This window comes from Chaetodon auriga, chromosome 2, assembly GCF_051107435.1.
Source record: "Chaetodon auriga isolate fChaAug3 chromosome 2, fChaAug3.hap1, whole genome shotgun sequence".
In the NCBI taxonomy this organism is placed as follows: domain Eukaryota; kingdom Metazoa; phylum Chordata; class Actinopteri; order Chaetodontiformes; family Chaetodontidae; genus Chaetodon; species Chaetodon auriga.
In genome coordinates this window covers 21,673,750-21,687,594 of record NC_135075.1, presented here as the reverse complement: position 1 = coordinate 21,687,594, position 13,845 = coordinate 21,673,750, and the positions used below count along the sequence as shown (strand labels likewise).

At 41.3% G+C, this 13,845-nt stretch overlaps 1 protein-coding gene across 1 annotated transcript; it reads right to left on the bottom strand.

Annotated features, from left to right (window-relative positions):
• Positions 1-1,086: 1,086 nt before the first annotated feature.
• LOC143330707 (protein Wnt-2b-A-like) lies at positions 1,087-9,619 on the bottom strand. The gene is made up of 5 exons (XM_076747442.1): positions 9,441-9,619; positions 6,577-6,797; positions 5,458-5,735; positions 4,280-4,544; positions 1,087-2,068 (listed from the first exon to the last, which is right to left on the bottom strand). The coding sequence occupies exons 1-5, from the start codon at positions 9,617-9,619 to the stop codon at positions 1,839-1,841; spliced, it is 1,173 nt and encodes a 390-aa protein (XP_076603557.1). The 3' UTR covers positions 1,087-1,838.
• Positions 9,620-13,845: the final 4,226 nt, after the last annotated feature.

Genomic DNA, 13,845 nt, shown 5'->3' with positions numbered 1-13,845 from the left:
AATTAATGTACATTAAGCCTTGTAGTTTGACAGAAGTAGCATGACATTATCAGCAGCGTAAACTGTTGGAGACATACAGGTGTGGTGTCTGCTAAAGCTGGCAGTAATGAGAATAATTAATAATCAAATTAAACCAACATCATGAACCTTCATCAAAAGAAGAATGTTTTTTGGATCAGTAAAGTTTCGCTTCACCAGCTGAGACCCAGAAGCACCCAGGCCTTAAAATATTGAAAGTGACTGAATAGTGAGTGACGATCAATTGCTTTAAAAGTTTACTTGAAATTAGAACAGCATCAATGCAGAGTGTAGGGAGGTTCACTGCCATCAAAGTACAGGCGTGGGGGGTGAATGAAAATTAAGAAACAACCAAGAGAAGCTAAATCTTGGCGAACAACAAAGGCTGCAGGTACTCTAGCTGACCAGATGTTCAGATAAAAAAGAGCCGTGTTGGGCATGTTGTTTAAGGTACCAATGATATAAGATCCAAGAAGGGCCGTTTTAATAATAAATCCATGAGTTTGTGAGCTTATTAGACACCAAATCACTGCACAGCAGTTTGTAATGCTCTAACACTGGATTTGACAACGTTGGAAAGTTATCACGTTGAAAATCACTTTATCCTCCTTCATGGCGATCACCAAGTCATCAGAATTTTGGTATTCACATTAAGTAAATTACACTGAATGTGCACTTGCATGTAGATGATCAGCCTATGCAGTGCCTGCCTGAAAAAACGCATTATGTCGCCGCAAAAGTGAAGCCAGATCCAATGTTTTTTTTTGGACAACGCTACTTTTTTCTTTTTTGCAGTGGCCTAGTTGAAATGAATGAGGGGTTATGTTTTTTTTGTTTTTTTTTGCAGTGCCGTTTTAACATGGCCTAAGGACAATTGCTGAAAGCTGTCGGTGTACCGCTGAAACAAAAAATGGAAAAGACAAAGAACCAGAGGTAGAAAGTACGAAGTTTTTCACAAGGCAACACAGCCAGAATGTGTTAGACCAATTACAGACAGTCAAACGTGTGGGATCTTGTATGAGTAGTCCTTTCAGATCACAGTCCAAAGTCCATCTTCCTCTTCACTTTTCCTGTTGGTGTGTCCTTTTTCTCCAGAGAACTTAAAATTCTGCTCTGCAGCACGTACGCCGCCACTTTGTCTCAAAGTCCTTGCTTGATCTCCTGTTTGTGGTTCATTTGTGTTCACAGTGTGATTGTCTGGCTTTTTTGTAGCAGGAACTTTTTCATAAGCTCGACTTTGTGTTTGTTCATTAGAGTTGCACTAATTAGCAGCAACTGTCTTTTGTATTTTAGATGATTTGTTGCAGTACCATACAATGACATGATTATCATTTTAAATGATACAATGTCAGTGTTTTTACAATATCTCAAAAGATCTCTCCATCTTTCATTATCTCTCTCTGTTCAGGCTAAATATTTCTATTATGATATCAATCTGAGCTCTCATGTGCTCACACAGTCTTTACATGATGTAAAACAAGCAGACAATACCTCATATCTCTGCCTTAACCAATGGTGCATTTACAACAGTCTAATATAATATTCAGCCGTTTTGTATCAAAGATCCAAAGTTTGTCTTAAAAAAGTTCAACAAATTGCTCTTAGAAACACTTATTAAAGCAGCACACAATCAGTTAACTGGGTCTAATTTCCAGTTCAGCATCAAGGTCTGTGAAGTCTCTGCTTCAGGAAGTGTCATTGGATCAAAAGCCAGAGGTATTACAGTTAAGAGATGCCAAATGTATATCCCATAATAAAATGCAGTTATTAGCGCGCAGGTTAATGAGTCAGTGGCAACTGTGATTGGTCAGGTCTCCTCGTTAGGTTATGTCCAACCAATCAGGTCGCTTGTGAGGCTTGCAGGTGTGAACATCCACGAGGTCCTCGCAGTCATTGCACTCCACAGCGCAGCACCACTTGAACTTGCACTCACACTTGGTGACCCGTTTAACACGCATGGTGTCGTAGCCCCGTCCACAGCACATGACCTCGCAGCCGTCTGTGCCTCTGGAGGACTTGTTGCACACTCTGCCTGCTGTGCCCAGAGAGCCTGCAAAGACATGGATATATTTGTGTTACAGGGGAAATCCTAATTTTATACTAGAATAAATAGAAAAAAAAATATGCAACATGTGAAAATGGATAATTGTCATTTATATATATTTTTTCATATAAATGAAAAATCAGGTAATTAAAAAAACCCCAGAAACATTAAACAAGCGTTAACCCCCAAAAAACTAATCCAAACTAACTAAACAGACATAAGTAAATATAATTAAGTCGTTGTTAGGGCAGTTTTGTTGTTTTTTAATAAATAATAATAAATAAGAAAAAATTGTATTGTGTTACAAAAACTGAAATTACCAAGGATAGTATGCAAATTAACCAAGACTGAGAACAGTAAAGACCTAAAGACTGCAAAACCAACAAAAGCTGATAGGCTCTAACCCCTACAGGCGAGATAGATCGATAGAGATTAGAGCTTTTTCCTGAAAACAGATGTATGCTTTCTTTGGACATTAGGTTGGTGATATATGAATTTGCGGGCCAAAAAAACAAAACAATGACTTGAAAGATCCTCAGTTTTTTTCCTAGGATGGCGATGGAATGACCTGCTCTACTCTGGTTAACTTACCCTGATAGTCTTACCCTAACCACTGATCCCTCCCTATGCCTAACTCAACCAATGAAGGCAACAAATACTGGCCAATCAGAGAAAGAATAGGGTGGGTCATTCCATTGCCATTCTAGGAAAGAAAATGGGGGCAAGAGGGACAGCAGGGTTGGGTGAGATTATCATTGGATTAAATAACATTACACAGAGTTATCTGATCCAATGATAATATAAAAGCATTGGTAAGTGCAGCTTTAAAGGAGTTAGGACTTCTTTTGGGAACGACATGTACCTTTCCTTTGGCACATGCGGTAACTCTAAAGACACTTTGTTCTTCAGTGGCTGTTAAGTAAATGTCCTTGTCACATATCAGCTCACCTTATTTCCATTTTGGAAAACCTCCAGTGACGACATACTGTAGATGTCCAGAAGTGCTAATGTTGGCAGTTGACCACCTCTGAACACCAGGGGATATTTTGATGCTGAAAGCTAAAACTGCTTCTCCAAAGCAAAATATCACTTTTCCCACACTCTTCAGCTGGGTATTAGCTTCCAGACATGTTGACAGAATAGTCTCAGAGTCAAACACAAAGGTGTCCAAGTGCTCAGGTGTTAAATCTAGACCTAAGATCAGATGCCATGTCTAATAACAGAGCATCCTTGAAGTAAAGAGAAAAGGATAAGAGGAGATATTCCCCTCAGGCTCTAGGGAGTGGAGCTTAATACTGACCAAAGGAAGGATTTGAAAAATAAGCCTGCATGTATCCTTAGGCTGTGAATTCCTATACAATGGAGATTAGTGGCGAGGAGGGTCATAAGCGTATTTTAAGATCACCTTTTAACAAGGAAAGTCTTTCTTTTGAGTGAACACATCTCCATTGCCCCTCAGTTGTCAAGCTACAACCAAGCTAACAGCAGGGGAGAAGTGGGAGAACCCGATAAGTTCGTACCATCATGTCCCCTGAGCACATATGGACTATGCTGTCTAACCTAACCCATTAACAGTGAGGTAGAGAACTCATTCACGCTCTATTGAAGGGGTTGGATTGGAGGAGAGAGGCAGGGCTTAACAAAGCAAAGCAAACTAGGTATTAAATGAGATGTTAAAGGTCAAATCACTGAACTTTAAGCTGTAAAGGAATGCGAGCCTTCAGTGGACGAGTCTCTGATTCTTGTAGATTTTGTAAAACTGACATTGAACCAACCACTTATTTGACTTACAAATGAAAATTGGTAATTTCTTGTTGCAACAGTTTATATTAAAAAACATAACATTTGTAACCTGAGCTGAAAAATGCTTCGCTGAATCTCGGTATCTAGACTGATGATGTTTCGCTGATGATAAAACATGATTAAATTATACGTAGGTGCATACTAGGGTTGTCCCAATCCAAGTCCTCTTATATTGGGCATCTTTCCATAACGAGTGCAACCCAATACTTTCGTTGGATTTTTAAGATGAGAAATACATTAAGCATGGCTAAACACTAAAAGGATTGCATAAGAATTAATTTTTAGTATGTATGATTTGGTTGAGATAACACTTCAAAAAAATCAAAATTGAAAAGAGCACTGAGTTTAAAATGTGTTGTATGTTGTTTCCCTTTAATTATAAAAGACATAATCATACTTCATTCATTCACTCACCTGCTGTGCGGTCCATTAGACAGTAATCTGGTGAGTTCTCGACATATACCAGCTCATTCTTGGTGCTTCCCTTGAAGTCCTTGTCAGCCACCATAAAGCCCGTCCCGTCCTGGTTCATGGTCACCTCGATGGCTGTGTTGTACTTCTTGCGAAGGTAGTCTCCAGTTCGCCTGAAGTCAGACATAGCCAGCCAGCAGGTTCTCAGAGAACAGGAGCCACTGACCCCGTGACACTTGCACTCCAGCTTCATAAAGCGCTTCACTGCCTAGAGCACAGGTCAAAGGTCACAGGGTGTTAAGCCTATGAAGTTGCCCATGGCATGATGAAGGTGTGATCAGCCCTGCTAGAACACTTGTTGGATAAATATTCTTCAGTCTGACTGGATTTTACTTTCAAGTTATTTTCCACCAGAGGGTTTTTGAAACAACCCAACTTGTCACCTAAAACTTAATGTACTGATAAAAGCAAGTATAATGTATGCTGTTAGGAGATTTGATCTAATTTTGGAGTGTTGCCTTTACAAGAACCCAGAGGGATATTTTGCTATTTTCTTCAAAGCTAAATCAAGTCAGTAACTTAACCAGTGCAACACTTTATTATTGGTGGTTTATGCGGATAATTTCCTATCCTGGTAAATTTACTTATATATTGCAATATTTATAGTACTATATGTTGTGAAATAGTAAATCCTGTGGAAACTCTGGGATTGGAGCCTGCAAAGACATTTAAATACATTTTTGAGAAATTATAATGAGCATTTTTCAATGTTTTTTGGTTCACTCTAGTCAAGAATAGCTGACAAATATAGTTTGTCACAATGGTGCAAAACTTAAGGATAGCTTAGCAGCTTTTCCCAGAGCTTTCAACCATGTCTCACAGTCTTTATCAGCACAATGAATTGTAATGCTCATATTTAGTGATATACTGCAACTCCATCTGCTGAAAGCTCTGGAAAAAGCTACTAAAATACAGCGCAAGATTTCCGAATTAAAGGGATGTTTGATAGACACATGTCATATGGCCAAAGCCTACTTGAAATAAAATTTTCTCTTCAATTAAACCACCAAATTATTCAATATAAGATATGGTAGGACGCAGGCTTACATGTCTTGAAATGTCTCTACTGCAACACAGAACGATGTTAAAGCTCATTTGTTAACTTTACAGCTGCCACTCACCATCCGACCGCACCGGTTGTTGTGCAGGTTCATCAGTGCCCGAGCGTCTTTCACCATCCTCTCTCGAGCATCTACGAAGGCCTTTGCAAACTTGATGCCGTAGTTGATGTTGTCGCTGCACCCGCCCCAGTCAAAAGTGCCCCTGTCATCGCTAGCTCTTCCTCGCTTTTGGCTGTCGCAATTGCAGATCTTTAGCTCCCCCTGACTGCAGGCCCTGGTTATGGCGTAGACCACTCCTGCTGAAGAGATGGCGTACACGAACGCTGCCTCTCTGCTGCCTGGTGCACAGGAAAGAGAGGTGTTGCAATGAAATCCTTCAGAAAATAATGTATTAATATCAATGGGAAATTGTTTTCACTGCTGCTTATATTTGATAGGTGAGTGTTGTAAACATCAGAAACCACATTGGTTTTGTTACTTTCTTTGGTAAGATTCAAGATGTTCTTTTAGTTCACGGTGTTACTGCTCAGGAAAGCAGCCTTTCTCCTGTATATTCCAGACAGCAGGAGCACAGAAATCAGTCCATTTATGGTGGATGGTCCAGACAGAGGTAGCAGCATGTCAGCTATAACATTACAGTCCAGCCGACTCTCCTTTCACCTTTTTAATTTGCACAGATGGCAGCTTTCTCAGTCACTGGGCTATGTTTTCATTTCAGGCAAGAGGAGATTTTGGGGGTTATTTGGTCTGGCTTTCCACCCACCTCCCATCCTCATTCCTGCTCACGCAATGAAGCAGAACACAGGCGATATGTCAGGGAGTAAAGCTTTGTCTGGCTGCCAGAACCATCTACCCAAATATTTACATCTCCTATTACTGTTTATACATCACCAGTGTGGTGATCTGCTACTTGTTTTCAGAGAATATCCACTTTCCCAATCTTCCCTCATTCTGGAGAAGGTAAAAAAAGAAAAAAAACCCAAAACACTTTCTCTTCCTGTTTGTATTCGAAGGCAAAGTTGATTTAATAAGACACCTATTAATTCTCTGCTTATCTGGTAACAGCAGGGACATTTACGAGGATGATTAAACTCGAGTGTCACTGACATAAACAACCAATGCCACGCACGTACAGAGAAGCCAAGGACAGAAATCCCAGTCACACATGTGCAGACTCACTTCTCAGCATCACCCTGCCAAACACTGTGTGGTCCCGGTCCAGCGTGCTGCAGTTCCAGCGGTGGTGTCTGAACTGGTGCTGGCACTCTCTGATCCACTCTTTGGCTCCCTCGCCTATGGACTGCATCAGGTCCGGGTGCCGCTGGCACAGCTGTCGCTGCTTGTTCACCAGGCCTGGAATGTTGTCGCAGATCACCCGAGCACCCAGTGCTCCGATGTACCTGCAGACACAGATCCAACACTATTGTCTTCTGTGGCTCTGGCTCTTGTTGTGTAAGAAAATAATCACTTATGATGTCATGATGATGTCAGCAAGGTTATCTCAGCTTGGTCCTGTGCAGCAATCGTGCAGTGTCCGCAGAATGGAAACAAGGGGAAAATCCTCAAGCACTGCTAACTTTTTATTCACACCAACAGGCTAAGTTAGCTACTTTTGCTGAGTTATATAGTTGTAGTGGTTTTTCAGAGGGAATCCAGACAAACTGTGCACCTCATTTTAAATAGCAGGATCAATTGCATTAGTGATAATATTAAATTAGAGAGTTCCATTATGGGCAATGAAGGATCCAGCATCTTTGGACCTTGATGCATTCTAAAGACTAGAGGTCAGGACATCTCAGCGTCTGCTGACTTTAATTTTTCAATCTGTCTCTTACAAGTTTGTGTCAGTACAATACTAAATCACCAGAGTCCCCTGTAAATGCAAAGTTGGCCATTTTCGGAAATATACGGATTTTACAGCAAACTAATTAAAATGTTACATCTTGTTTGTTTAATCTCTACAAAAATATATAATTTCATTATTATTTTTTTATTATAGGTTTGTGTGCTGGGCTATCTTGGTTTGGACAATGGTCGGGTAGAAGAAATACGCAGATGATATAATCCGGCACATAATTCCCGTAAATCGGCTATTTGACATTTTTACACTCTGGTTTTTTGTACAGACTAAACAAACAAGATACAATGTGTAAGTAAGCTTTTGAGGTGCTGGTGGTTGGATTTTATTATTTTTGGCCAGGTAGCTAGCTGTTTGCCCCTGTTTCCAGTCTTTACGATAAGATGCATTAGCCGACTACTTCATAATTAACACACATACGAGAGCGGTATCAATCTTCTCTTGCAAGACAGTGAATAAGCATATTTTCCAAAATGTCACACATTTGCTTAAGTCTAGACTATTGATTGGATCCTACAGCGTGCCCATTTTTCTTCACACCACAGCCCTTGTCCACTTGAGACTCACATATTCAGGATGTAGAAGAGATTATTAAATTCCTCACGTTCAGTGAAAAGCACCTCTTTCCCTGTGACAGGCCTTTGCCTCCTGCTCTATTCAGACATAATCCCTCACTTTGTAGCAACTCTTAAAAGGGCGGATCACGTGCTGGTGGTATTGTGACACTGGGGGGTCTCTTATCAACAGGACATGAGGACAGTCATCTACAGTGCAAGTGACCGCTCAGGCCTTTCCCTCCCAGCCTCACAGATCAACCGTATGCAGGCGCAGGCCCCCCTCCTGCTCCCTCCCTCTCTAAGCCTGCACGCTCCACTCTCCATCCGGATATCATTATAGTCCCTAATCACAGCCACATTTGTGTCGCCTGGCCACTGAGACAGAAACGGACGTAGCAGGCAGTTTCCACTCCCGTTATGGCTGTCCCAGTCCCGTTCTAACTGCGACTATCTGCCTGAGCAGTAAAGCAGAACAGAAGCACTAGTTGTGTTTATTGTGTCGTACATACCGGCTGTGTCAAAAGACCCCTGACTGTCTCCAAGAGGACACACACATAGACAGAGAGAGGGAAGGGGGTCCTGTGCAGCAAGACACATGGTGCTCATCTACATTATCGCAATGGTTAAAAATAGGGCCTGACAATACAAACCAGGATTAAATAAGTATTAATCATCTGGACACAAAGCGTCCAAGCCTCTCCCGCTCTGCCTCTCTCTCTCTCTCTCTGGAATTTCTCAGCGATTTAATCACAGCCTTTTTCATGAGGTATTTGCATAAGACAGCAGCAGGTTTACACAATGGCAAATAGTGTAACAAATGCATTTGGCTCTCTTGGGAAATTACAATTCATATTATTTACAAAGGGTGCATTTTTAATCTAAATCCATCTGTAAAACAGAGTCTAATTGTTGTGGGGTGCAGGGCCGTAATTGAAAGATAAAGGAAGAATTAGAACCGCTTCACTGTGGTTAGTCAAATAAAAAGTACACATCAAATACAATTTCTGTAAATGTGACCTGACACACAAGAAATGCTATTTCAGGTGGGTGGGATTGAGAAGGCGGGGGGTGTTTAAAACCTCAAGAGAAATCATCAAGGGGCATTTATTCATGCACCAGCGCCTGCACCTGCCACTTACTCTGGGCAAGATGGATGGATAGGGGAGATTCCCCCCAACACCATTAATCTTCATAGACACACGACACACACTGCTGTGCTGAACATCTCACTTTGCATTGATGTTAAAAAAAAAAAAAAAAATCAACATCAGCAGAAGCATTCCCATGCAGAGGTGAACTAAGATGAAAGAGCTCTATGTTTACTTTTTTCTTGGAGGAGAAACTTTATTTTATGAAGGCTTGTTGGAAAAAAATGACAGAATGGCTTCATCGAAATAAAAGTTTGAGACCATATTTGTCAAATAAGCAGAGGAAAGTTAGATAGATCCCTTTTTTCCCCTTTTCACAATTTTCTGTCTTCATACCAGAGGACAGAGGAATTAAATTTAAGAGTAAATGAGTACACTTAAGAGTAAAATTTGCCTTTTATTTTAGTCATTTTTGGAACTTTTTTCTACACTTGCAGAGATTTTAATCTAATTGAGTTAATACAAATTTATCTCACTCACCACCATGATGAATCCACCCTGGGTGTGAAAATGAGCAGGAGCAAAATAAAAATGAAGTATATTTTAGAGATGGGTTTGGAGTGACGCTGGATTTTTGTCCCATTTCTGATCCCCATTGCCCTGCTGCTGTCTGATAAGCTCCGAGATTTCACCGGAGAAGACATGTTTCTTCCTTTCATGTGTTGGCAAAAGCTGCACAATCAGGTGCGAAAGTCCTTGACGATTGTCTGCCGTCCATCACTGGAGAAATACAAGAAGTTCAAAAGGAGGGAAAGTGGTTTTAAACTCCATCAGTTCAGTGCTGGTAGTTCAGTAATGCCGCGTTCTGTCAGTACATCCGTAATCTTCAGTGGCGTCGGACATTGTAATTAATGAGTGAGCAGAACGAGCCCTCCGCCTCAGATGTCTTGTATTAACAGTAAATTCAGCTCTTCTCCTCGGCTGTTGCGCACCGAATTTGATGTCACTAAAGCTGCGGGAAGTTACAAAGCACAACATCCAAGTGGCCAAAGTCAAATCGGAAAAGAGTCGCCTGGAAGTTCCGCGGATGAGACACCTAGTGTGCGCACCTTTGCTCCTGCAGCCGGGAATGAAGATGCGCACGGAAGCGCTCAGCTCTCCGCGACGGAGCGTCAGCTGTCTGTGACCCCCCCCTTCCTCCCTCCACCCCTTTGTCAGAAAATTACAAATAGCGCTATGCAGACCAACAGGCAGCAGGAATGGAGATGTGTATATTTAGTTGGATGGAAAGCAAGCCCTGCCTGTGGTGTCCACCAGTTGGTTTAAAATCAACGTTTTGCCACTTCAGAATAACCATTAACATCCAGCCAGTGATATTCTCACAGTGCTGAATCCAGTGGGGGGGTTGTGCCTGCACTCAGCTTTCAGGTCATTGTGTGTCTAGTAGCATTGTGGAATATCTTACTCAGGACTTGTTACATCTTGGCATTTTGTAGATCTAGAGTTCAGTTCATCAACAGTTCTATAAAATTGAACAATCTAGAGAGATGTGTTCAAAATATTTCTTTACTTCCTGTGCTAAAATCACACCAGAAAACTTCAAACCAAGCTCAAAACCATTTCAAACTTGTTATATACTTAATTATACTTCATGTTTGGAAGCTGTGCAGCTGAACCAAAACCTCCTGTGGGAACCAGGTTAAATACACCATTTATTCAAAGAGATCATTAATAGTATTGATACCAATGAAAACTTTGATGAAAAACATGATATTACTCTTCATTTAGACCAAATGTAGGTGATTCCAGTGAATATAAAGTAGGCAGATAGGTCATTCCTGATATTCATTTGTGTCATCAGTGTAGAGGAGAAAGTTTTGCTGGGGAACCTTCAGCTATGAGGGGTCAAGCGTTCATGCTTTGACACATCATTAAACAGGAACTTGGTGTCTCCATAGAGATAGGTAATCCTTCCCAGGGGGCATTTTAGACATTGTTTCATATGCCTGCTGGTCTTGTGTGATTAGTCTCAATGCAGTGCCCCTACAGAAGGAAACATATGAAAACATCTTTGCCGTTGAATGGACCTCTTAACTAGTGGTGTCTCAGATTTATGAGCCCAGGTTCAAGAAACCCGTTCAAAGGCAGTTTCCCAATAGTAAATATTCACAGATTTCAGTTAAAAAAAATTAAACATGTTTCCTAAAGAGCTGCCCAAAGGTTTCATCAGGTAGTTGCACTATTAGTCAGTCAATTTTATATCTGTAGCCCAAAGCACAAATCACAAATTTGCTTCAAAGGGCTTTACAATCTGTATGACATTAAACACCACCTACCCTTAGACCCTCTGTTTGGATAAGAAAAACCTGCCAAAAAAGAAGAAGAAACCTAACAGGAAAAAATGGAGGCGAAATTGTAATTCCAGAGCAGACAGACATGCAATGTACAGAAAAGACAGAAATGAATACACCATGAAGAAACTACATGGCAGTATTAGGTAAACAGAGACTAACATATATGAAAAATATGTATCTGAAAACATGTTATGCAACTTCCAAGTCAAGGCTACACCATTCACACGGAGGGAACAGAGGTGAGGCTGAGTGTCATGGAGAAGGCGCCAACAGCCCTGAAGCTGGACGAGTCAATTCAAAGCTGAGAATCATATTAGACTATGGACAGACATGGTGTATGCAAATATTTTGCACAGACCACATACTGTATGCAGTTTATATGTCCTCCACTTATTGTTGAGGGTGAGAAAGGGTGGAGAAATACTTTAGCCTTTCAGCTTGCAATTTGTGTCCCAAACCAGACTGACTGTTACAGAGACCTGTGTGGCATTTTGCCCATTAAGGTCTAAATACTTGTTGCTGGTTTGAAGAGAGACCTCCACATACAGGAGAAGTAGCCTCTTACATCTGCATGGTGGTTGACTTTTAACTTGTATCTGTCATGTGCAATAATGTCTTCTTTCTCTAAGTTTGTTATGGGGCCCTATATAGTCCTTAGTTCTGTTAGTGCTTAATAACTTACTAAAAAGTTGCCTTCATGCCATACGACTCAGGGTGAGAGAGTAAATACCCCCCCTCCCCAGCTCCAAGCACTTGAACCTCTCCTGTAATGCCACCAGAGTGCATGTTTGTAGTTCAGCTCATATTGACAGCCTCAATCCAGAAACAGGTTTGGCTCATCGAGCCAACGTGGAAACATATGACCCACCTCAAGGACATTTCTGGCTTGTATCCCTGCGACTTCAGCGAGTTACTTGTGTGGTGTGTGTGTCCAGCAGGTAGAGAGAGACACTGACAAGACGCTATGTGCACACAGTCTCTGTGTACGAGAGTGAGAGGTCGCTTTAATCAGTGCAAATCCAGGGGTGTTAGTTGGAGACCTACATAAAGGTCAGTAACAATGCAGCTGCCTAAAAATACCACAGCGCAGACAGCAAATGTGATAGTGTTGTAATAATGTAATCATAGGATTCTCCAAATGACACTTTTTCTTATCTGGAAATAAAAATAAATGTACTTATTATGATTAAAGTTTTGTAGGCTGTCCTCTCTGTCAGCATACGTCCTCCCCTCTTATTCTGTATCACACATATAGACAGAAATGCACACATAGCCCAGCTGTTTGTCCTTCAGTTATGTCATATCTGGATTTGGAGCGACACTCGGATCCTCATTACATGTGACCCTGTCTTTCTTTACCCCAGGACAAGCTATGGATTTTACAGTGACAACTCTATAACAAATTGCTTTACAGGGAGCAGGTGATGGTGGCGATAACGCTCGTCATCTGGCCCTCCCTCTCCTTCTGTCGTGCTTTGAGCCAGCTCCAGCTGTGGTCTTTAAGAGGCTCAGTGTGGGGGCCTGGGCTCCCTATTCTAGGCCCATCTCATGGCCTGGGCTAATTTTGGACAGAGAAGAGGGGCGAAAGGGAGGAAAGAAAAAGGGAGTAAGAGGAGAAGAAGGACTATGAGCCACAGCACAGATGAACGCTCAGATGACGATGATTATGACATTGTTGTGGGACCAGTGCTGTGACACCAGTCATCACTGATACGGACAAGAAAATTGATGGGTACAGACTGTATTTTGCTTGTGTGCACCAGGTCTGAAGTGAGAAGGTCGTAAATTTGGGGTTTAACTCATGGCAAGTTACGTGCTCCCTCCTTGACCTCAGTTGTGTCATCTCATTCACACCACATGACACTGCAGCCGTGAGACCATGCGTCTTATTGTATGTCTGCTTTTGTGCACCACAGTCATAAAGTACAGAGCTTACCAGATCCGCCCTGGAAGGACATGTGGCTGCAGCAACCCTTTTCAAGTTCAAGTTCATTTATTTATATATATATATATACATATATATATGGTGCTTCCATCACAAGCACGTCTCACACAACCTCACAGAGAAAAGATCCAACAAATCTACACAAGAACAAATTGCAACAACATAAAATTTTCACATCCACGCCAAGAAAAAGGATTTGCCAACTTTCTGAGGTTGGGCACTTAGAAAGAAATGTAATCTGCTGCTCTGAGATTTATTCTTGGGGGGAAAAAGTTAATTATTACCCCTCTTGTCATGTGGAATCCTAACAGAAGGAAAGCCAAAATCCATTTTGGGTCATGACCCGTAGCTCGAATAAAACTTTTTAAAAAGGCATAATTTCTTATCCAAGTCATGCAGCCCACAGCCTGCAGTCAGAGTTTGAATACTGATGCATTCAAAGACAAATTGCAAGTCAGTGCAGATATGTAAGACATCCAAGTTTTGAAAGTCAGGCATAAGTACAACTCAGCAAAACCAAAAACCAGACTGTGTGTACTGGACAAGCTATCGTTGGCGTTTATTTTATAAAAATCCAGTGGTTTTAGGATTTCTCACGTTCAGTGTTTCAAAATAGACTATTATGTCTTCTGCTCAGTGTTGTGGA

What these genes read in the sequence shown, in the direction of transcription:
- LOC143330707 (XM_076747442.1), bottom strand. Translation starts at nt 9,619, where the DNA reads ATGAAAGGAAGAAACATGTCTTCTCCGGTGAAATCTCGGAGCTTATCA. An exon ending in ACAACCGGTGCGGTCGGATG is followed by an intron (nt 4,545 to 5,457) that starts GTGAGTGGCAGC and finishes CCTGTGCTCTAG; the next exon opens with GCAGTGAAGCGCTTTATGAA. An exon ending in TCTAATGGACCGCACAGCAG is followed by an intron (nt 2,069 to 4,279) that starts GTGAGTGAATGA and finishes ATGTCTTTGCAG; the next exon opens with GCTCTCTGGGCACAGCAGGC.